This window comes from Ylistrum balloti, unplaced genomic scaffold, assembly GCF_031769215.1.
Source record: "Ylistrum balloti isolate Yb309-2 unplaced genomic scaffold, AGI_CSIRO_Ybal_v1 Utg371296, whole genome shotgun sequence".
Classification (NCBI taxonomy): Eukaryota; Metazoa; Mollusca; class Bivalvia; order Pectinida; family Pectinidae; genus Ylistrum; species Ylistrum balloti.
Window position 1 is genome coordinate 229,120 of NW_026782695.1, and position 26,571 is coordinate 255,690.

At 35.1% G+C, this 26,571-nt stretch overlaps 1 protein-coding gene across 1 annotated transcript; it reads left to right on the forward strand.

The window, feature by feature from the left end:
- Window positions 1-1,859: 1,859 nt before the first annotated feature.
- Window positions 1,860-26,571, forward strand: LOC132561895 (uncharacterized). Its single transcript, XM_060226605.1, has 14 exons — window positions 1,860-2,170; window positions 9,211-9,308; window positions 9,646-9,786; window positions 14,076-14,320; window positions 14,552-14,633; window positions 15,202-15,375; window positions 16,745-16,818; window positions 17,854-18,036; window positions 19,154-19,327; window positions 19,480-19,635; window positions 19,913-19,990; window positions 21,212-21,395; window positions 21,994-22,193; window positions 24,116-26,571. Exons 1-14 carry the CDS (start codon window positions 2,116-2,118, stop codon window positions 24,363-24,365), a joined length of 2,094 nt encoding a protein of 697 aa, XP_060082588.1. The 5' UTR covers window positions 1,860-2,115; the 3' UTR covers window positions 24,366-26,571.

A 26,571-nucleotide genomic window follows, 5' to 3' on the forward strand; every position in this document is an offset into this window, starting at 1 on the left:
ACACTGGCAGAAGTAAGTGTTATGTATATAAATCCTAACACTGGCAGAAGTAAGTGTTATGTATATAAATCCTAACACTGGCAGAAGTAAGTGTTATGTATATAAATCATAACACTGGCAGAAGTAAGTGTTATGTATATAAATCATAACACTGGCAGAAGTAAGTGTAATGTATATAAATGTAAATATTTTGTTGTACATGTTGATGATTTCTTACCATAATTATACTGTGCAACACCAGACAAAATATTTTAAAGCCTGAATAAAGACATATTTATTCTATCCATTGATAGGTTCAGATGAAATCGAACCATTCTTGTTTATTTTCTAGTTGTGAGCTATTTATCTACCAGACCTATTCAGTATCGACCTGGGTGGAATAAGTATATAACTTGTCATCTCTTATTTTAGATTTAATCTATGGACATATGCCTACGTACAATTTTTATGTTGTATTTGTGCTATTTCTGTGATGTTGCTTTAATGAGAAATGCAGATATGGAGAAAGCCGGGCAAATCAGATGACCAGTCTTCATTGGCGCCGCAGCTTCAAGTCATTAACAGTACATACAATCAAATACAAATAATTATACACAGGGAAATATTTGTTAATGAAATACAAAGCCACGAATTAAACCACAATAATGATTTAATTGCAATACAATGATTGATAATGTAGTGAAAATAGGGGAAATTATCTCCCCTGGTTATCACCACTGAAGCAATGTGACGTTGACACCGCGAGCTATCGTGGCGCGAAACCACCCGACAACTTTCTCTTGACTCTTGATCATCGAACTGCACAGACATGTGTACTAGACGTGAGTAGAATTACTGTACCGTTTGTTGGTTGGGAGCTGGGATCAACACACGGAATATTTCTACAATATGGATGAATCAAAAATAGGCAAAATTAGCCAAAACGCGTTTGAGGAAAATTAACTAGATAGAGCTACACTCGTTTGGCAGTGGGAGAATGATGCCCACAGGAAACATATACGAAAAGGAACAAGATCTGGGTATCGGTACAGAGATCAGATATTCAAACAGTGAAGACTACTGACATGGTTGACAAACACAATAATATTGAGGTAAAAAGTAAACTTACAATCATTATAAAGTATTTGTTACAATGGTAGATAAAATCAATTATGGATACAGACAAGTGTATTACAAAACAGTTCTGAGTGAAGTCGTTCAAGAGTGACGCCAGTGTTCACAATACACACATTGCTCTATGCATATTTAAACCAGGTCACATACTCCTTCACGGAAATAAATGTCTCTGGCGTTTACCGTGTCTACACTATATTCATACAAATAATGCGAATATGATTAGAGTAGAATCATGATTCAAGAGAATTGCGCTAGCAACATTACAACATTGAGAAGGCTAATTAATCCACCTCTAGATACATATATTGGTGAATACAGCCTAATGTATATTTTTATTGATGAAATCAAGCGGTGTGATAAACTATAAAACAATATTTTGGTCGTTAGAAACACTGTTTTTATTGTTTTAGTTGTTTGTATAACGAAGTTTATTTACTCTTTGGGTTTGTTTGAATTTTACTATTATTATTTAATTTTGGTGTCATTTGTATAGAAGTTACTTGAAGGCACGTGTGTGCTTGTGTATGTAGTATTATTTATGTGTATAGTATCGACAGTGAACATTCCGCTCGGAACCCTTGGGGACACAAATGCTTCCGCTGTATATACAATAAACCAGGTTTACAAATGCATGTGATTTTTAAACCTGGCTAATGAATATATACGAAAGTTTTATTCTTTTCAATTTGGAAATAGGATGGTTTCGTTCCTGGAAGGATACATTGCAATGAAAGAAACTATTATCTAATTACAACGTATTTCCGTGTGTGATTCATTCACGTATAAGTGCAGGCGGCCAGGGTCGAGTAAGTTTGTATAGTAAGTATAGTAGCTAGGCCGTCATAATAGGACAAACTTACCTTACAAAAAGACATACGGGTTTATATAGCCCAGAGGAAAAACCGTTATTATCCCAATCTGGAATTCTTTAGATATACTACATAGTCAGGGAGTCTAAACCGTCAGGGAGTGGTTGTGAGAGCAGTGAAGACGAAGAGGATGTCTTGTCGACGACATGGGACAACGTCGAGTACTTATAGAAATACAAGATACGGTAAGACTCAATAATATATACCTATTTAATGTCCACTATCATTATATATACCTAATTAATGTCTGGTATCATTATATATACCTAATTAATGTCTGGTATCATTATATATACCTAATTAATGTCTGGTATCATTATATATACCTAATTAATGTCTGGTATCATTATATATACCTAATTAATATATACCTAATTAATGTCTGGTATCATTATATATACCTAATTAATGTCTGGTATCATTATATATACCTAATTAATGTCTGAAATTATACCTAATTAATGTCTGGTATCATTATATATACCTAATTAATGTCTGGTATCATTATATATACCTAATTAATGTCCACTATCATTATATATACCTAATTAATGTCTGGTATTATACCTAATTAATGTCTGGTATCATTATATATACCTAATTAATGTCTGGTATCATTATATATACCTAATTAATGTCTGGTATCATTATATATATGTAATTAATGTCTGGTATCATTATATATATGTAATTAATGCCTGGTATCATTATATATATATACCTAAATAATGTCTGGTATCATTATATATATACCTAATTAATGTTTGGTATCATTATATATATACCTTATTAATGTCTGGTATCATATATATATATGTAATTAATGTCTGGTATCATTATATATACCTAATTAATGTCTGGTATCATTATATATATACCTAATTAATGTCTGGTATCATATACATATACCTAATTAATGTTTGGTATCATTATATATATACCTAATTAATGTCTGGTATCATTATATATATGTAATTAATGTCTGGTATCATTATATATATATATATATATCTAATTAATGTCCACTATCATTATATATACCTAATTAATGTCTGGTATCATTATATATACCTAATTAATGTCTGGTATCATTATATATATCTAATTAATGCCTGGTATCATTATATATATATCTAATTAATGCCTGGTATCATTATATATATACCTAATTAATGTCTGGTATCATTATATATATATATACCTAAATAATGTCTGGTATCATTATATATACCTAATTAATGTCTGGTATCATTATATATACCTAATTAATGTCTGGTATCATTATATATATAGCTAAATAATGTCGGGTATTATACCTAATTAATGTCCACTATCATTATATATATATAATGTCTGGTATCATTATATATATATGTAATTAATGCCTGGTATCATTATATATATATACCTAATTAATGTATGGTATCATTACATATACCTAATTAATGTCCACTATCATTATATATACCTAATTAATGTCCACTATCATTATATATATATATCTAATTAATGCCTGGTATATATATATATATCTAATTAATGTCTGGTATCATTATATATATACCTAATTAATGCCTGGTATCATTATATATATATATATATCTAATTAATGTCTGGTGTTCCTCGGACGATATGTGTGATTTTTTTTTTCAAATAAATACTTGTCCTTTGCCGAGGGATGTAACCCGACAAAAATTGTTACGATTCAACTGAATAACTAGCCCCGGTTCAATCAGACTTACGACGAGAAGTTAGGAAACAGATTCCTTAGTAAAGTCAAAACTAATCGTTCTCCAGGCAATCTGACTAATTCCGGAAACAACTCTAGTAATGCCGTTATTAAAAAATGTGAATAAACTTGAATCTTGTAGCTCCTGGCTATAGTGCTGCTTAGTACCCTTGGTAAAAAAATTAACATTTAGTTGTCAAATATTTAAATAACTATTTACTTGATAATTCATTAATCAACCAATATCAATCAGGTTTCCAGCCAGGTCATTCTGCTGACCATCAAATTATAGAAATATATCAAACATTATGCGAAAATATTGAAAAAATGCTGTCGACATGGATAGATTTTTGTGATATTTCCAAAGCATTCGATCGTGTGTGACACAAGGGACTGAGTGTAAAGTTAGCAAAGTATGGTATCGGTGGAAAACTTCTAGTCTAGTAAAACAATTACATCAGTTATAGAAAGCAAAAAGTCTTTGTCGTAAATAGTTAATCTCCCGTTAGATCTGTAAACGCAGGCGTACCACAAGGCTTGGAATTAGGTCCACTACTTTTTATTATATATATATTAACGATGTATCTCATAACCTTGAAAGTCTCTCTAAATTGGACAGAAAAGTGGCTCATCAAATTTGAGACCCTGAACACGGAAGCTTTACATATTTCAAACATTGAACATGATCATGTCATTGATATCCAATTTAATAATGTGGGTGTTGGCTTTGTTGGTCATCATAATCATCTAGGAGTTGTTCTAGATGAAAATTGTAAATGGGGTAGACACATAAAGACATATGGAACAATGCATCCAAACAGGTAAGTATTCTCCGTAAACTTTAATACATGTTGAATAAAACGAACTGCAGTCAGCATGCATACTGCCATTATAATAGTAGTGTTGTGAAGTTAAGGATGTGTGTTCTCTCTGTGATGCAGACAAACTGAAAAAAAAAACTTCAGTAAGAATCCGCTCGAATCATTACATGTTTACCAGCATATCATATATCAACAGATAATCTCTCTGTATCGAAAGTGGGTGGTTTAGAACTGTCATCAGAACGACATTCGAGAAGAAAACTTTTCTACAAAATAAGTAATAAACTCACACCTATTTATCTCTCCTCCTTATTGCCACCTTTATCATCAGAAAACTCACAATATAACCCCCGCCATGCACAAAACTATTACCTGGAAATTTCCGACTACAACTAACGAACTTATCTTTTTTCCCTTCTACTATCCGACTTTGGAACCAACTCGACCTTGAACTTAAACAGAAAGTTTCTTATTCGGTTTTTAAAAAATCCATTCGAACCGCTGTAATATTTCCAACTTATGATTTGATTGATGATCGGAAAGCTAAAAAATACTTTAAACAACGACCTTTTCAGATCCAATTTTATAGCTTTCCGTCACTGCCAATGCGGACATCTTCTTGAAGACACTACCACTACTTTTTTGTTTAAAAAAAAACAAAGCGGATCAGAGAGTCGTTCTTTACCGAGAACTAAATGATTTTATCCTACTAGACCTGCAGTAGCTACTTCATGGTAATGATAACTTCTCTTAGGAAGATAATGTAAAAATTGTCAAATCACTCAGCAATACTTACGTGACTCAAACAGATTTTGATCAATCTCTCTCTCCTTGTCTCACACTTTCTCCTTATCTCCCACTCTCTCCTTCTCTACCACTCTCTCCTTGTCTCCCACTCTTTCCTTCTCTCCCACTCTCTCCTTCTCTACCACTCTCTCCTTGTCTCCCACTCTCTCCTTCTCTCCCACTCTCTCATTATCTCCCACTTTCTCCTGATCTCCCAGTCTCTCCTCTCCCACTCTCTCCTTATCTCCCGCTCTCTCCTTATCTCCCGCTCTCTCCTTCTCTCCCACTCTCTCCTTCTCTACCACTCTCTCCTTGTCTCCCGCTCTCTCCTTCTCTCCAACTCTCTCCTTATCTCCCACTCTCTCTTTCTCTCCCACTCTCTCCTTCTCTTCCGCTTTCTCCTTCTCTACCAATCTCTCCTTGTCTCCCGCTCTCTCCTTGTCTCCCGCTCTCTCCTTCTCTCGCACTCTCTCCTTGTCTCCCACTCTCTCCTTCTCTCCCACTCTCTCCTTCTCTCCCACTCTCTCCTTGTCTCCCGCTCTCTCCTTCTCTCCCACTCTCTCCTTCTCTCCCACTCTCTCCTTCTCTCCCACTCTCTCCTTCTCTACCACTCTCTCCTTGTCTCCCGCTCTCTCCTTATCTCCCGCTCTCTCCTCTACCGCTCTCTCCTTCTCTCCCACTCTCTCCTTCTCTACCACTCTCTCCTTATCTCCCGCTCTCTCCTTCTCTACCACTCTCTCCTTATCTCCCGCTCTCTCCTTCTCTCCCACTCTCTCCTTCTCTCCCACTCTCTCCTTCTCCCACTCTCTCCTTCTCTCCCACTCTCTCCTTCTCTCCCGCTCTCTCCTTATCTCCCACTCTCTCCTTCTCTCCCACTCTCTCCTTCTCTCCCACTCTCTCCTTCTCTCCCGCTCTCTCCTTCTCTCCCGCTCTCTCCTTCTCTCCCGCTCTCTCCTTCTCTACCACTCTCTCCTTCTCTAACACTCTCTCTCCCTAAAATAAAATGTTAAATATCACTCCTCACTCCGGTCCACTAGTAGTGGGAATTCCAGGAAGGACCCGGATGACAAGAGAAAGTGAGATAAGGCACATGATGTGATGAACTTAAGAATAGCTGCAAGGTTATTGAGAGTGTAACTAATACTAGTGTTTCCGGTTAAGTAGAAACTGGTTACATTTACAAAAAAATAATTGTATACATGACTCTCTCTCTCTCTCTCTCTCTCTCTCTCTCTCTCTCTCTCTCTCTCTCTCTCTCTCTCTCTCTCTCTCTCTCTCTCTCTCTCTCTCTCCGTGTAATTTTGTATTTAAATATGTCGGTTTGTCGTGTCATTATGTATTTATCACACATTATGGGGAAAGGGCTTGATATAAGTTATAAAAAACCTTGTACCCAGCCATGTATATCCAGTGTACATCGCTGAGATGAACCTACAAAGTCCGAAGTACATATCACACTATTGAATCTAAAACATTTGACATACATTCCATGAAAGATTTATCTGCAGGAAGCAATGACCTCCACAACAATTTTGGAGGAAATATATCCACATGAATATTTTAGTTACATAAGACCTCAGCGGATGTAGATTTCCGTAGAAAGATCACAGCTAAAGGCGTATGATATATATAAAGGAAGCTAATTATAATTAAAGGCACATGACCTCAACGAACAAATATTTCCATACGAAGCTTATAGTCCTCGCCGATGTCAATAATATATTTATTAGAGTAAACTTGCCTAATGGGTATGGAATATCACATTACCAATACGGAAATTGCATATTCCTTAATAACGGACATGTTCTTGGGTGAAGATGATGATTTATCAACGTGACTAAGTGATATTTCCTGGAACCGAAGGCGTATCAACAGGTCGATAACTGTCTGACCTTACCGGAGTATTTCCACTTGATAAATTATCATTTCCTGTCATTTGAGAGCGAGAAGGTTTAAAACCTTTTATATTACAATCTCTAATACATTAAAAATAATGTTGGATACAATGGATGATTTAATATTGCTAAAAATTTAATAAAGTTAATAGGAAATAAATTTGAATGGTGATGTAAAACTCTATTTCAGCATAAGATTTCAACAACAATCTGTCCAGTTCAGCAATCGAATTGGTTTTTGGCTGACTTGATTTTTTCAAAAGATATAATTTTCTGGTGTTTTCGGGTCTTTTTCTTCCAACACACTTTAAAACTGTTCCTCGTTTATCGTGACATATCTTCTGTCGTCTGCATCTTGCCAAGAAATGAATCATGGTGTTCTAAAGTCATGGCTTTGTTGCCTTATTTGGGTACAAGCTGGTGTTGCTAGATTGTTCTATCCACCTATAACGTTATTATGACGTCACAGAAAGTCCGTCGTTTCTATATTTGGGTACAAACTAGTACTGTTGGATCGATTAAAGATTGGTATTATATAATTAGTGATTCCTTTTGAGGTGAATAGATCGTATTCGCCCCAAATTGTCGGTACTTCTTTTTATGGTATTCGCGAAATCCTTCTCTGTCAATATTTTGCATTTATCTCGTCTAAGGTGGTAAACCTGTTTTTAGGCTGTCCTGGATTGCAGGTTATATAATAAAGTCATTGTCATTTCTAATAAAGGAGGTGAATACGATTATATATCTACCATTAAAGGAAATATTCACCGAGCCCGATAGGACTGCCTTATCGGGTAGATAAATCATCGAATTCACCTCAAAAAAGTCAATGATTGTATAATATTTTATAGAAAAGGATAATGATATTATATGTTGCTTGGTCGTCCCTTTTGGCATTGCTTTTAGATGTAGACTGGATATTACATATAAGGGAAATCTCTGAAACACCAGTTTACTGTCAAATTAGTTTGTGAGCTTATTTTATTTATTTATTTATTTATTTATTTATTTATTTATTTATTTATATTAAACAGCAAATAATGTTAAGAGATATAATCAGACTAAGTAAAATAATGAAAATTAGAGATAAGTTGTAGTTTAGAGACTAAATTTTCGATCTATTTTACATGTAACAAGATGGCTACTTAATGATATTCATTCAAAACCATGTAAGGAGAAAGAACTGTCAATGCATGTAGTAAATCAGTGACATTGCCCTGTGCTCAAGGTCACTTGAGTACATGTTTTGTGGACTCGTATATTCTGTTTACATCATGATAAGAAATTTCGTTCATTATTCACTTGAATCATGTTTTGAAGTAACGTGGGTCCAATATGTTAAAAAAGATTAATCAACCAGACAATCAACAGCAAAGTGCTTCTGTCAATCATCTGTTTTAAGTAGAGAAATGGTTCTTAACGAAATCATTTGATCTAAACATTTCTGAAACTGAAAACATTTCTGAAACTGAAAACATTTTGATCCTCTCCCCTCCTCGGTTTGAAAAATTGATTTTCAAATTATTGGTGACGTCACCGTGTGTTACTATGTAGGCAACCATGTGGACCAACTGAGACAGGAAAACTAAGGTAATTTTAATTTTGCGTCCGTGCTTGTTCCATGACATTGGTTACAGTGTTGGCCTATGAAACTTCAGGTGAAAATCAGAGTTGTATGGTTGCGCTTTCTATCATGACGGTTTGTCATAAAGCTGAGAAACGGACCGTTTGTGTTAATGTGTTTGTATCTGTTGGTAATACACTGTAATTGTAATTGCTCTAGATAACATGGGACGGGTCTTCAATAACTTGTTTGAGAAATTTCAGTGAATATTTATGTACACTACGTCTAGAAGAAAATAAGTACTAGATGACACCTAATAAAATGATGCATTTTCATTTTTTTGTGTAGTGCGTTAGTATAACAAACATAATGACTTCTCTATTAATCGCCTTGATTTTTAATTTGATGCCAGTTTAACATATTCTCACAGCACGAGAGAGCACAGCGAACAGATATGTCTTCCCACATACAAGTACATCACTAGACGACTTCGGAAACGTCGTTCTAGAGGACTCTTTCCAAAGTGAGGTAAGCTTGATAAGAAAATTTCGTTAAGTTTATGCATCTTAACTTATCAAAAAATCAAATCCTAATTTTCTCCAACAATCATTCTTCAGTTGCTGTAATATTGTCGTTAATTTCGTTTTCGAAATTGTATATGTTCATTGTTTTCAAGGCTGAATCGATAATGATAATAACATGGAGACCGTGAAAGACATTGAAGTGAAAACCACTGTTTTATAACTTTTGAAAGTACAAGTCATTGCAGCTTTCAACCATCGAATGAAGAAAGAAAAAAAGAAAGTAAAATAAACGCACATTACGGTACCTTATATATCGTGGAGATATCTTTTTATCATTGAAGGTAACAGAGAAAACAAACGTGTACCTGATAGGGAAGCAGGAAGCTGAAAACGAGGTTTTTATAGACAGAGTGATAATTGCAGAGGGAGATAAGGACAAAGCTTTACTATATATTGTGGATAAGCTGCCGAATGAAGAAAGGGTAAGCCGAAAATAAAATACCACAGGGGTCAAACAAATTCCCAAAAAGAAAAGAAAAATCCACGAGAAGTCGGTATGAAAAAATTAATTAATGTTCAAAGGTCACCGGCAATGAAAATGAAAAGTTGATTTAGACGATCATTTGTGAAACTTATATAAAAGTAGTCACGTGTCAACGTTTTAGAAACGCGCTTACCAACAACGAGAAAAAGCTTCATGAGCAAATGAGTTAAATGTATTTGCAAAAAAAACTACTTTAATAGCTAGCTTTATACATATTGGAATGTTAAAGCACCTGGTAGTCCATAATAAATATCTTTTTCATTTTCGTTGGTCCATATAAAAGGTTGCATGATGTCTTTCAAATATTGTGAAACCAAGCCTCGAAGTATCTTAAACATTAATAACAGTTCATGTTGTTGACGTCTATGAGAAAGAGATCCCCAATGAAGTTTTTAATACAATTTGTGGTGGGAGGTACCGCAATCCTGAAATGATTCTAGCAGCTTCTAAATGAGCAGTTTCTAACAGTTGCTTCGATTGCTCAGTGCAGTTATCCCATAACACATCTTCACACTCTAATATCAGCATGAGATATGTTCTATAAATTTTCAAAAGTGGTTTTTATACTTTATTTTTAGAGATTTTTTGTAAACATTTACCCTTTTTAATGCTTTTTCATATTTATAATCTACATGATGAATCTATTTACCATCTTCAGAAAAAATACACATAAATGTTTATGACTAATTAAACTGGGAAATTATCAAATAATTTATCTGGATGAAGTATATCTTTTTTCATGGTAAATATATGATTGAAACAGTTTTAGAGGGATTAAAATTAATACCCCACATCTAACCCCTAATACTAATATTCAAAAGATTTTCTGAAATTTTATTTGCTATTTCAATATTGTTATTGTCAACAATTTCACTTAAAGACGTATCATCTGCAAATAACTTTATGTCACTTGTTACAACATCAGTTATGTTATTTGTGTATATGTTAACTAAACCTTCTATCCAAACCATTTCTATGTTATTTCGTTCTAGATCATTGTAAACAACAATACATTTTGTATATATGATAATTCCATCTCTAAAATATAGCTGTCTATGTCTTCGGTAAAACTCACGAGAAAAGCTGTCTAATGTAAGAACACTGTCTGGTATCGAAGGTTCTGTAATACACAATATATCACTTTCGGAGAGTTCACTTTCTAAAATATCTAACTTATTTCTAACTGATTCAGATGAGAAATTTGAAGATTGCGCAGGGAACCAGGATTTAATTCAGTATCATAACCCAATAGCAAGGGAAATACTAAAACAAAAAAAAATGAACATTGTTTTCAAGGAAAATTAGAACATAATTACTGAACATCTCAGAAAATATACAACCTACACTGTGTAGTACATTACTGCCACATCGTACTTAATTAAGTATGGAGAAACGGATATCTAAGTGAACCTGCACCAAGTGGTACACGGGATACAAAGGGGGACAAAATATACAACCTACACTGTGTAGTACATTACTGCCACATCGTACTTAATTAAGTATGGAGAAACGGATATCTAAGTGAACCTGCACCAAGTGGTACACGGGATACAAAGGGGGACAAAATATACAACCTACACTGTGTAGTACATTACTGCCACATCGTACTTAATTAAGTATGGAGAAACGAATATCTAAGTGAACCTGCACCAAGTGGTACACGGGATACAAAGGGGGACAAAATATACAACCTACACTGTGTAGTACATTACTGCCACATCGTACTTAATTAAGTACGGAGAAACGAATATCTAAGTGAACCTGCACCAAGTGGTACACGAGATACAAAGGGGGACAAAATATACAACCTACACTGTGTAGTACATTACTGCCACATCGTACTTAATTAAGTACGGAGAAACGAATATCTAAGTGAACCTGCACCAAGTGGTACACGGGATACAAAGGGGGACAAAATATACAACCTACACTGTGTAGTACATTACTGCCACATCGTACTTAATTAAGTATGGTGAAACGAATATCTAAGTGAACCTGCACCAAGTGGTACACGGGATACAAAGGGGGACAAAATATGACAAAATAAACTTGTGTGAGGACACATTATATACAACATTATATATTTATATACAGAACCAACAAAACTGGGTACGTCATAATCTGCTTAGGGCTAATTTATATATTACTTAATAAATATTACATTTTTCCTCTCCGACTCCTGAAGAAAGTATCTTTAAATTGTCAGCGATGTAAATCATCCCAGTAATCTGCACGCTACACTTTGAATAGAGCAATTCCACTATGGATAAGTAAATCAGGTTGTTCGTGCCAAATAGACTTGAAAGACAATGGAATCATTTGAGACAAGCAGCCAAGCTGTCCCATCGTGTCAAAAAAATATAGTTTCGGGATTTAATTTCATTGTTTAATAATGATTTATTTGAATTAAATATATGATCAATTGATTTAGCATGCGATACCTCACTGCGCATGCTCACGGCACTATACGTTATAGTATTATTTAAACAATTCTATTATGGAAGGATGTAATTGATATGAATCCGTTGTACACAATCACAATAAACCATCCGTGACGGCCCAAAGCGCTGATATCTATATTTTGATATACATAAAAGTTAACATTAGGGTTTATAATAAGGGTACAATATCCGCTTTCTTAGTCTGCTTAGTCTCAGTATGAAAATATACAGGTAGTTTAAACATATTTTATTTATATCAAATATATTCAGTGGGATTGGGCAAAAGTTATCAAACTTATATTAAGCCCTTTCCCAATAATCTTTAACAATATACATAAACACAAGTATTATATAATGTATACAATACATATATATTCTATTTACATATCAATACTGGTAATTAACCTTAAGAGAAATAATAATAAAGTTTATCCCGGCATTAACAGGGTTCATCTACCAGAACATGCTGCTTTTTTTTACAATCATATAATTAACGAGCCAATTAAAACGTTTCCCTCTTATACCATAAGTTCACGTCCTGTCTCCGTCCCACCCCGCGCCAGTGTCAAAGGCTTTCGAAATATCACGAAAACTAGGCATGTAGGATGCATTTTCTGCATATTCTCACATGAAGTGTGATAAATTTCAATAAGTTGATGAACAGTCGAGGGATCTGGATGAAAACAAGACTGGTATTTATATATTAATGAATTTTCAAGCCAGTGATTTTTAAAGTATTTTACAACAAGTCTTTCAAATACTTTCTAAACAGTACGAAGTAACGATATTGGCCTGTAATTTGCAAAAAATATACTTAACCTTTTTAAATAGTAGTACTACTTAAGCATGCTTCTATGGTTTTGGGAAAACTCCAGTTTCCAAAAATATCTAAAGATGAGAGAAAACGGTAAAGCTACCGATGTTGCTGTATTTTTTACACATGTAAATAACACGTCTTGACACCAGGTGTTCTCTAAGGTATGGCATGAAAGGAATGTCAACACTTCCTGAAACTGATATATATCGTTCAATGAACAAGTTGGGCAGACAGAAGAGTTCACCCGATTGATTTGTTACTTATTGTTCGTCTGAGTTATGGTAGGTTTTGCATTTTTTTCACATCTTTTTTGCGTTTAAGAAGTTTGCATAAACATCTGTGATATCTCACTAAGTTAATAATAATCCTACACAACACAGTATGCTATCCACGGTGAAATAAGACCGATTATGAAACTACCATATCTACACCAGTCACTACCGCCTGGCGGAATTGACGTCACAGATTTTAGGTACCCAAGATTCCCGAAAGCTACTGGGAAAACCCGAACCGCAGACACTTAATCAAACTCATCTGAAGCCGAACGCACCGCCATGTGCCGGTGACCTTTAAGCATGCTTGGTAACTTTCATCAATTTGTTTTGAAACTTCGAATGCATTAAAGTACTACAACGATAAACGATGTTTTCTGGAGGGAAAATGTTGTGACGTCATAAAACATTTATTTTATTGATTTATTGATTGGGTATCTCTTATTGTAGATTTTGATATCACTTTCGATTTTTGCATATTTTTCACAGTCGCCTCCTTGTTAAGTCCCTTAACATTTTTAACGACAAATCCTTGAAAGATGAAACTTCTATATGATCCAGTCCACTCATTATTTGATTAATGCTATCCGCTTGTATCTTGACCCCGAAACTACATTAGGAATTCATAGGTAGACTATTACAAAAGCTCTCTTTTTGTGTAACCATTCTTCTTAAAATTTGGTGTAATGCTGTCAAGGTCCAGGTTCTACTGAACTGTTTGCTGAGTCGAGGCTCGGATCCGTCCGCACACAATGTTTCAGGAGAGACGCCATTACACTATGCCGTGAGGAACAATTTCAAGGGAGTCTGCAAGAAACTTTTAGAGAATGGTGCATGGCCAAATGCTAAAGATAGCAACGGGTTATTGCCATTTGCTATAGCTTTAACTAACGATAATGACGAAATAGCATCCATGCTTATCCTCCACATGAAAAACAACGAGTAAGATACATTAATTCCTATTTTGAACAATATTCCAATATGATTTTTTTGTGCTAAAGAAGTTGACATAATGAGAGTATCATTATTTGAGCGGTCTTATACTGTTTCATATACAACTTGTCATTGCTTGTGGTTGTATATTACAATCGATGATGGCATGTTCCTCTTTAATAACAATAAATGGATGTACATGTATTGTTTTTAGTTTCTTTCACTTTTTTGTTTTTTGAGGGTGCGTATGATGTTTACAAGTTCTGGACCATCTCCAGCAGAATTTAGTTTCCATAAACTTCTTCGATCTGGAAAAATGGAGGTGAGGTTCATTTGTGCTTGCAAAGATTTTTTTTTCATTCGAGTGGAAGCATGTTTCTAAGATTATCAGAAGGTTACTAATTGGGCTAGTGCATCTTCCGAGCTAGATTGTAACATTTTGTTCTTATTGGGTACTTTGAACATTGTGTTTATAAGCTTATGACCACTGAAGAGCTACCTAGTTTGTTCATAATATTGACATTGACCTATTTTGAAGGCCATAGGTGTCAAATATGTCAAAATGTTTAACCAACATCTTCTCAATAACCAAAAGGTCCATGGTGCTATTACTGGGCTTTAAGCATGCTGGGATAAATGGCTACTAATTTGTTCACCTCACCTACTAAAGCAACTTTTCCAAAATAGCCAGGGATCTTGATATTGGGCCTGTATATGTGCATGTATAAAGAAAATTATTTCAAGTTTGCAGAAAATGAATCAACGAATGTCTTCCATGTGAGCTTTAAAGTAGTTGAGCAATTCATTTTAGGCCTATTTGGCCTCTCTTTCATATTTAGGGTTTATAGTCGGATGACCTTTAAAGCCCGTGGCCCTCTTGTTCTTTACAGAAGACAGTATTGTCCATCCTGAATTGTATGATCGATTTAATCGGTACCGATGGAAAAGCTCATGTCTACTTCCATGTATTGGAGAGTGATGAAGAAGGGAGGTGTCCGAGCAAACACAATTTTAACACAAAAGACAGGTCACCCTTTCAAATAATTGCAAAAAGTGGGAACAAGGTAACCTATAGAACAAGAGCGATATATGACCAAACATTATACATAGATACGTGAAAAAGTATATACTTCATCGAACTCGCCATGTCAGTCAATATAAATGGAAATAATGCAAATAAATTCAGAAACGATTGACAAACTTACCAAATTTAATATTTCGAGAGAAAATGGATTTTTTTTTTTTAAAGAAAACATTATTAGGAACACGAATAAAACGAATCGATCTTTGCAATGTAATGTACTTTACCTTTTTCTCTGGTTGACTTGCGACGGTCCTCCCGCTTGTTCTTCAGCGAGGTAGTAATTATCCGATTTCTGTTTGATTTTAGCTGGTAGACATTGCTGGCGAACTTTCAGTCCATAAGATTTGCCGTAACCAGCAAGCCACGTCCATTTTAATTCATACAGAAGATACACTTGCGCCTCCTTATCTGGTTTTTGACTTTCATTTTGATCGATTTGGATTATCCCCATTGGTCTGTGTGGCTTTAACAATTTAGGACCTTCTGACGAGCCATATAAAGTAGTCGTATGGCACGGTTTAATTCATTTAATATACACTTGGTTCTACTTTTATAAATTTGTATTGAAAACTGCTGTTAACTTTTTTAAAAACTTTTTTGCATAATCGTCTTCGTGGTTGTAGTGCTCTTTACATTGATTATTAATGTACCAATGGGAACAACATAAACAGGCTGAATATCGACAAAGAATAACATGTACTTGCCAATTTTTCCTAATTTTAAAGGTATCTCTATAATATCTTTTAATACAAAAGCACTTAAATGACCATGCCCAATACATACATCTACAAATGATACGACGGACTGTTCTACATCAGCTCTTTTCGTACAGCCAGACTCACTTGGACAGTTTTTCACCAAGCTGCATGATAAGCGTGATGATTTCAAGTTCCTATTGAGAATTACATTTTCTAAAAAAAAAAGTAACAATCTCAACCTTAAATGCTTTAGGACTTGTTCCAAAAAAATATTCGTTAGAAATGAAGACAGCTAACAAATAGATTTGAGAGACGCAGACTGATGACAACTTCTATGGTATTATAGTCGCCTTTGGGAATTATGCCGTTTACTTGTGGGATATGAGGTTCAATGCTTGTTAATATGTTTGCTGGTTATGTTACTGTCATTCAAAAACCCGCCATACGTTACTTAGATTTATCAAAGCTTACACGGCATTGTCGTAGAACGAATAAAAGATATCATCATTCTTTTTGTACCGTTTAAAGGGTCAACTTGAAAATGTTTCAATAGTTCATGCTTTCCCTCGTTGCATCCTCTTGTTTTTTTTTTTTTTTTTTTTTTTTTTTTTTTGTTTTGTTTTGTTTTTTTCTTCTTTTTTTTTCATTTAGACAATCGTGAATCACGACGTGATCAGGCTTCTAATACGGAGAAAGTGGAAACATTATGCAAGAGTTCGATTTTTGTGAGTTTTTCCGTTAATAAAACTTCCAACCAAACGATTTACATGCCTTTTACGCATATTCCAAAATAAAGTACTTTTGAGTAAAAGATTTTCCAGTAAACTATTTTGATTAAGATTTGTGAAGTTAAAATGAAAATTGACAAACCAATTCCCAAGCTGTAAGCTTTTATAAACATCATCATAGTGATCTCATTGAGAAATATTTTAATTCTTTGTGCAATATGGAGCTTAACGTGTTTTATGCCCGTTGTTTTGTGTGTTGGTTTCGTTGTTATATACCTTGTTCTCATTTGAGAATGTGACATTACTTACACGCTTATTCTTCCGAAACAACTTGTCTCCACCTAAACATTTCTTGTTTTCATATTTTGCCCTAGTTTTATTGAATTTGAGTTTGGATTATGATTATGTTGACAAGTTGGAATTTTTTATACATGTGCTATTGTTAAATTTTTGATAGGACGCCAGGTTTTCAAAAAGAAATAATTTCTTCTATGGTTTTAAGAAAGTAATCAATATCGATGACGTCAGAAAATATAACAAACATCGCCAAGAACTGTTTGATATTTCTCTTGACTATCTAATTTTTCAACCACCGAATATTATATTTACATACATCTTCTTCCGATATTAAAGGTGCAAAGAAATCAAAACAGATTTAGAACAATGATATGAATTAATTTAAAGCCAGTTTAGATTTAATTTTTTCGAACCTCAATATTATACAGAGGAACTACATGTTTTTGAAATGTACATTCAAAATATCTGTTGATGTTTGACGTGTTACTGTATCGATGATTTTGGTGTCGTTTCGTTACACTTGAGTTGAAAGTTTAGAGAGTTGTATTCATACGAACGTTTCGGTAACTTTATTTCGGATTATGTTTAAATCAATTTTGGTTTGGGTTTTTTTTTCTTCTTACGTCGACAGTATTTGTTCTTTAGATGTAAGCATGATTCTTGGTTTCGTTTTGTAAATATCTACATATTTGTTGGTATAATAGATATTACATAATATATTGATTTTGTTTCCAGAGTGAATGCGATTTTGTTTATGTGTACCCTAGCCTGTTTGGCTTTCGCTGCCATATCCGCCGCCAAGACGGAAAATCCACTGGTCTATAGCGGAGAGTTAGACATCTTCAGGGCAATTTGTGAAGTGCTGAGTGTGATCGCCGCAATCATGACCCTTTTCCAAGAAAGCCATCATATTATTAAGTAATTCATTGTTTCATTGATACTGCTTCCACTATTTTTATCATCACGACCCCGACCCTACCCCCACACACACACACACACACACACACACACACACACACACCCCACACACACACACACGCACGCACACGCACACACACACATACACACACACTCACACTCACACACACACACACACACACACACACACACACACACACACACACACACACACACACACACACACACACACACACACACACACACACTCACACACACACACACACACACACACACACACACTCACACACACACACACACACACACACACACACACACCCTCTCACACACACACACACACACACACACACACACACACACACACACACACACACACACACACACACACACACACACACACACACACACACACACACACACTCACACACACACACACACACACACACACACACACACACACACACACACACACACACACACACTCACTCACACACACACCCTCACACACACACTCACTCACACACACGCACGCACGCACTCACACACACACACACACGCACACACGCACGCACGCACTCTCGCACTCACGCACGCACGCACACACACACACACATTTAATTAGATATTGATCAAATAGTAATTTCAAAACTTTATACAGATGATTTCCTGTTTGGCACAATATCTGCTGGAATAATTTGATTTTCATGTGTTTTTCAATTGTACTTATTTACCAAATTCCTTGCACAGCTGCTGTGATAATCTTATAGCAGATTTTTATGATATCTTCTGAACAGATAATAGAATTAAATGAATGAGTCATACTTTATGACTAAGACAGTAAAACAAAAATTATGATGAATGAGGCATATCGCCTGAGACAATTATGATGAGTGAAATATATCTCCGACCTGCGATAATAGCATTGTCAGTATGAATGGGACACAATTCAAGGTTGTTGCTTTGTGTCTAGGTACTGCATGCTTTTGTAGTCTAAAGATGCAATAGTAGTGCAGCAGAGAAAATTCAACTTTAACGTTCCTTTTCTTGTCCATTCTAGCTGGTTCTACTGTTTTGTTTGTTCTTAATGAATTTTGTCTCGTTGCCTGTTTACTGTCAGACACAAACTCGAATATTTCACGGAGAAGTTTAATTACTTAGAACTAGCATCTGCACTGTTCCTGCTAATCCTGGTTCCGCTTCGCTTCACAAACAATGACAATCAATGGCAGATTGGCTCCGTGGTCTTCATGCTGTGGACTCTCCGGATATTCAAATATGCATCCGTGTTCAGGTAAAAGACAAGCATCAATGCAAACTTATGAATCGTGTATGAGAAAACAAAATGAGTTATCTTTACTATATGAATACATTTTTTCTCGAGTGAAATGAATTTTCAGTGGTCATTTTGAAGTCAACTATAAAGTGCTGTAACTGGTCTTGCAGACAAACCGGAGCCTACGCCCAGATCCTGGTGCGCGTCGTAGCGAATGATTTCGTGCAGTTCATGGTAGTCTTTCTCGTATTTCTGGTGGTGTTTAGTGGTACCCTTCTCCTCGCACTCAGAGGCAATTCGCAGACTGCTGACATCGCCGAAACAAGGTAAGCGACTTTAATATGGTTTTCTAGTCCACATTGCCATATGTATTTATATACGAATATCGCTGATCAATAACGAAACTGTATTTTAAACTGCATCCATATCTAACTGTTTCCAAGTAAATACTCACTATGTTTAACGGAATGAAACATATTAGTTTTTAAAATGTTTCACTAGGGATCATTGGTGAGATTTAAAGATAATAATATTAATCTTTTTACCCTGTTATATTTCAAACAAGAAAAACAGAGAGCTAATTGTTATCACATTTTGTTGCAGTTCTTTTTGGGCCATCTTGTTTCTTGGTCTCCGGATATTGATAGAATCCGAGAAGATAATAGAATATACATCCATTGAGTGAGTGTTCACAGGTTTCTTGTATTCTTCGTCGGGTACACCTGAGCTAGAGTAGCTGAGCTCTACACCAAGAAATGTTATCTAGTCGTGTTAAATAGAGCTCTACACCAAGAAATGTTATCTAGTCGGGTACACCTGAGCTAGAGTAGCTGAGCTCTACACCAAGAAATGTTATCTAGTCGTGTTAAATAGAGCGAGAGTAGCTGAGCTCTACACTAAGAGATGTTATCTAGTCGGGTACACTAGAGCGAGAGTAGCTGAGCTCTACACTAAGAGATGTTATCTAGTCGGGTACACTAGAGCGAGAGTAGCTGAGCTCTACACTAAGAGATGTTATCTAGTCGGGTACACTAGAGCGAGAGTAGCTGAGCTCTACACCAAGAAATGTTATCTAGTCGGGTACACTAGAGCTAGAGTAGCTGAGCTCTACACCAAGAAATGTTATCTAGTCGGGTACACCTGAGCTAGAGTAGCTGAGCTCTACACCAAGAAATGTTATCTAGTCGGGTACACTAGAGCGAGAGTAGCTGAGCTCTACACCAAGAAATGTTATCTAGTCGGGTACACTAGAGCTAGAGTAGCTGAGCTCTACACCAAGAAATGTTATCTAGTACACTGAGCTCTACTACCTAAGAGATGTTAGCTCTCCAAGAGATGTCGTCGGGTACACTAGAGCTCTACACCAAGAAATGTTATCTAGTCGGGTACACTAGAGCGATAGTAGCTGAGCTCTACCCTAAGAGATGTTCGTCGGGTACACTAGAACGAGAGTAGCTGAGCTCTACACTAAGAGATGTTCGTCGGGTACACCTGAGCTAGAGTAGCTGAGCTCTACACCAAGAAATGTTATCTAGTCGTGTACACTAGAGCGAGAGTAGCTGAGCTCTTCACCAAGAAATATTATCTAGTCGGGATTAATCAATTGAAATTCTTTAGTTGAAATTGAATGGGAGGGCATACGTTTGGCACTATTCTGCCTCCAGTTCAATAATATGTGTTTGTATCAATTTATTTTCAATGATTCATTCTGCAGCTAAGAATTTTCTGAAAAACATAGAGCATAGAAATATTAATTGTTTGCTTGTCACATTTTAATCTTGAAAATGTAATCCTACATATATACGAAGTATGTGAAAAAGAACATAACCATAATGAAATTAAACTAAACCCCTTCAATCAAATTGACACAGATCATTTATTTTCTCTATGTATATATTTCAGTGCTTGGAGCTGTATTGTCGTGGTCCTGTTCCTGTTCTGCTGTATCGTGCTACTGTTAAACCTACTGATCGCTCAGTTAAGTGATACCTACCAACATATACAAAATGACGCTCAAAGAGGCCTGGAGGTCAACAGAGCCTGGATCGTGGCTAGGATAGAGCTCAGGAGTATGATCTTTCAGCAGGTAACTGGTTTGTCAGCGATACGTGGTAGCAGGGGTCATAATATACCCCACAAATTGGAGATCTCGATTTTTTTCTCCCTGTCAGTCCCGGGTTTACAGTGTCTGTTATTTTCGTTGGTTGATGAGGAGATCAACTCCAGAAGTCCGATGACATTTAATGAAACATGAAAACATTCTTAATCGGAGGGGTCCTTGTGGGTGATGTTGATGACATTTATATCCTTTGTACATGGCAAAGACTACGGAAGATAATTTAAATAATAAACGTCTTAGTTAAATGGTTCCATGCACAAAATTGTTAGAAGTTAATATCACCTTTCAGTACTAACATGGAAGGATGTAAGCATCTCCAAGCAATAAATTCCGACTTATCAGACAGTTTACTGAGCAGGTGGTCCTCAAGAAAATAGGATGTACAAGAGTACGTTCATCCTGACCTTTTCGTATGAGATTTCACTGGAAATCACACTACATCAAAAATTGTCAAACTTGTAAAGTTTAAACACTCACACTCCAGTTTGTTACTGTATTTGCTTTCTACATAGATATAATGATTACTATCTAGAAACAATTATTCATATTAACATTTGACTTTCAGGGATTCCGGTTGAAATATTACAAAAATAAAAAAGAAGTAAAGGATATCAACAAAGTGCTGGAGAAATGGGAGTCACCTCCCCTACAGGAAATGAACAAGAATGTACAAGGCATAGAAGAATGTGTTGGCGCTCATAAACTCAACTTGCTGTCAGTGACTGCTCGACTTGCGAGACAAGAACGCACACTCATCAGAATGCAGTATGAATCAGTTGTTTTAGTAGCAGTAGTATAGGGTGAAGTAGCAGTAGTGTAGGGTGAAGTAGCAGTAGTGTAGGGTGAAGTAGCAGTAGTGTAGGGTGAAGTAGCAGTAGTGTAGGACTATTAATCATAAGTCGAGAGTAAAATATCATAAGCGTATGGTAATGCATCAGTAGTGTAAATAAAGTATTAGTTTTATAGGGTAAAGTATAAGTATTGCAAGGTAAAATATCAGTAGGTTAGGATAAAGCATTTAGAGTGTAAAGTAGGGTAATGCATCAATAATGTTGAGTAATGTATCAGTAGTGTTAAGTGTTAGTAGTGTAAGGTTAAATATCATCAGTACAGGGTAAAGTATTAGCAGTATAGGGAAAGTATTAGCAGTATAGGGTAAAGTATCATCAGTACAGGGTAAAGTATTAGCAGTATAGGGGAAAGTATTAGCAGTATAGGGAAAGTATTAGCAGTATAGGGTAAAGTATTAGCAGTATAGGGAAAGTATTAGCAGTATAGGGTAAAGTATTAGCAGTATAGGGGAAAGTATTAGCAGTATAGGGAAAGTATTAGCAGTATAGGGAAAGTATTAGCAGTATAGGGAAAGTATTAGCAGTACAGGGTAAAGTATTAGCAGTACAGGGTAAAGTATTAGCAGTATAGGGAAAGTATTAGCAGTATAGGGAAAGTATTAGCAGTATAGGGAAAGTATTAGCAGTACAGGGTAAAGTATCATCAGTACAGGGTAAAGTATTAGCAGTATAGGGGAAAGTATTAGCAGTATTGGGAGAGTATTAGCAGTACAGGGTAAAGTATTAGCAGTATAGGGTAAAGTATTAGCAGTATAGGGAAAGTATTAGCATTATAGGGAAAGTATTAGCAGTATAGGGTAAAGTATTAGCAGTATAGGGTAAAGTATTAGCAGTATAGGGAAAGTATTAGCATTATAGGGAAAGTATTAGCAGTATAGGGAGAGTATTAGCAGTATAGGGTAAAGTATTAGCAGTATAGGGAAAGTATTAGCAGTATATGGTAAAGTATTAGCAGTATAGGGGAAAGTATTAGCAGTATTGGGAGAGTATTAGCATTATAGGGAAAGTATTAGCAGTATAGGGAGAGTATTAGCAGTATAGGGAAAGTATTAGCAGTATAGGGTAAAGTATTAGCAGTATAGGGGAAAGTATTAGCAGTATAGGGTAAAGTATTAGCAGTATAGGGAAAGTATTAGCAGTATAGGGTAAAGTATTAGCAGTATAGGGGAAAGTATTAGCAGTATTGGGAGAGTATTAGCAGTACAGGGTAAAGTATTAGCAGTATAGGGAAAGTATTAGCAGTAAAGGGTAAAGTATTAGCAGTATAGGGAAAGCATTAGCAGTATAGGGAGAGTATTAGCAGTATAGGGAAAGTATCATCAGTACAGGGTAAAGTATTAGCAGTATAGGGTAAAGTATTAGCAGTATAGGGAAAGTATTAGCATTATAGGGAAAGTATTAGCAGTATAGGGAGAGTATTAGCAGTATAGGGAAAGTATTAGCAGTATAGGATAAAGTATTAGCAGTATAGGGTAAAGTATTAGCAGTATAGGGGAAAGTATTAGCAGTATAGGGTAAAGTATTAGCAGTATAGGGTAAAGTATTAGCAGTATAGGGAAAGCATTAGCAGTATAGGGAAGGAAAGTATTAGCAGTATAGGGTAAAGTATAAGCAGTATAGGGAAAGTATTAGCAGTACAGTGTAAAGTATCAGTAGTGTAGGTTAAATTATCTTTAGCTTAGGGTAAATTATTAATAGTAGGTAATAATCAGTAATTTAATAAGCATTTTTGGTCCACGAGTTTTGAATATTTACAAATTATTGGAGAAATTGACGTTACCTCTGTTTCTAAATATGCATTGTATTTAAAAGGGATTTTTTTTCTTTTGATTGCAGGGAAACACTTGATGTTCTATCGAAACGATTTGTTCCTGAATGGAAGAACAATAATCTAATCAACAGCGCACGTGCCGCTGATGATGTCATTACTGATGACGCAATTAGAGACAATAATGACGTACAGGTTGACATCATGCCACCAGAGAATGGAGACCGCTTTCCAATAGACAATGGTAGAAGGAACTCAGAAATAGGAGAGCATACTACAGTGACATTTTCTGTAGCATCCGACCCAGTATCTGTTTAGGACGTCAGTTTATCAATTAGGGAGGCAATGTCCTCGTTAAATGTGAGAACTTATTACATATTTAACCAAAGAAATCGATGCTTCGCTTTATCAATGGATTTAAACAAATTAATTTCGCGATGGTATACTTCCGGAACAAAAGTATGACGGGCTTCGGAAGAAGTGTGAGAAGTTTTTACGTTTTAAGAATAATTGCTCTTGTGTGTTAGTTTTCCTTGTGAATGTCAAGACCATATCAGGATCTACCATTCACAGAGTCTTCATGTCTTGTCATGTTGTATTTATATCCAAAATGATAATCTAAAGCCTCTCCAGACTTGCACACTATTTCGCACTCATTGCAATTGATTGTTTTTTGGTTGTTTTTTTTTTTTTCTGTTTGGGTTTTTCTTCAGTTTTTAAAGATATTACATAATATTTATAAATATAAACAAAGAGAAACCTTTCACATATGCTTACTTTCGAAGCACTATAAATATTTATCATCATCATCAACATCATCATCATAATCATCATCATCACCATCATCAACATCATCATCATCAACATCAACATCATCATCATCATCACTATGTAGTCATTATCATTTAATTCATCATCATTTATTATCACGATCTCACAACACAAAACAAGAATGTCATCTTAAGCTAAAAAACATACTGACTCTAGTCAACACTCAGTAACATTCAGGGAGTTGCTAAGGCATCTAGTTTTATATACAAAATGTTTGATAATGACTAAATTTTCATAATCGACAGAAATGCAAATAAGGAGAAACAATCCTTAAAAGAAAGGAATCATTCTTGTTTTCAAATGGTATTGAAAGTAAATCCAATTAAGTTTCAAACCTCTGGAGAAGTATTTGTACTTTTTTGCAGCCCCATGGTCTTATTTTGCCGCTAACATAAGATTAGGATTTAAATTTAATTTATGGAGAAACTGTTTGTCACCAAGATATGGTGAGTGACTCTAACTTTAAACCATGATAACTTTGAGCCTTTACTTCAAAAATCTCTATATAAAGTGGTAGAAACAGCTGTGAAAGCCTCTCTGTCTGAAACTGAAGATTTCTTAAGTGATGTTTACTAATCTATGACATTGCAGAAAGTTGGCAATAGTATTAAAGGTTTGAAAAAAACTCATCAAAGGAAAGAAGGGTGAAATTGTCAGCATTTTTAAACATATCATTCAATGTAAAATCACCTGCTTCAAACCAATAAGGACTGAAAACAAGTTATTGTAAATTGGGATATCTTGGTTTTACCAAAGAGGAGTTTTTTATAATACTTTCTTGTCTGCCAAGCCTCATTACTTTAGAATTGTTGAGTTGATCCTATGTCTTAAAGACATCCTTCAAAAATAAACTGCGGCATTTGGAAACACACAAATGTATATAGACTGTCCACAGTTGTACAACTTTTTAAGATATATAATTGATTTACAGATCAAATTCCATTTGTTAGAGGACCGAAGTAGTCTTCTTATCCAGCCAAGCTTTAAGGAATGGTTGAAAACATATAAGTCAATTAAGTCCACCTTCTACATAATCTTGGATAATAATATCTTATTACTCTTACGGCGATTACCACAGAAAATCCAATCATACAGAATTTAACTGAGTGATATATTTCACAATAATATATCAAAGTCTGTGTGGATGTTTGGTATGTGAAGAAATGAATTGCTTAATCAATTTCATGTCTAAAAAATAGCAATATTGTCAAAATTCTAAATGCGCAGTATTAATCCGTAAAATCAACGACATTTAAGAGCCATACTCCGGCAAGTTCTATTTTGATTAAAGAGCTCAGGAGTCTTTTTCTCACTAGATATCAAAGTCAGTGGTACTTCAGACACACTCATTCAATTAGAAATGATAAAGGTGTTTCTTAATACAATCTGATTTTTAAATGTATATATCTAATGAAATGTTTGAATGCTTGCACAATTGTATGCTCGTGCTTATTGATGTAATTAACTATGAACTTACATGTGAAATTAAAAAGATGCATGCAATATCAAATTGAATCAACATAATTGTTAAGTTAGACTTGTAATTTTAAAGCTTCTCTACAACTCAGTCTCAGTAATATTAGAAACACACGCCAAAATAATTTTGAAAATCTTACTACATGTATTTTCCCCCATACGTTATTTTTTTTTAAATGCACGTAATGTTGATATAATGTGTCCCTGTGAGATTTAA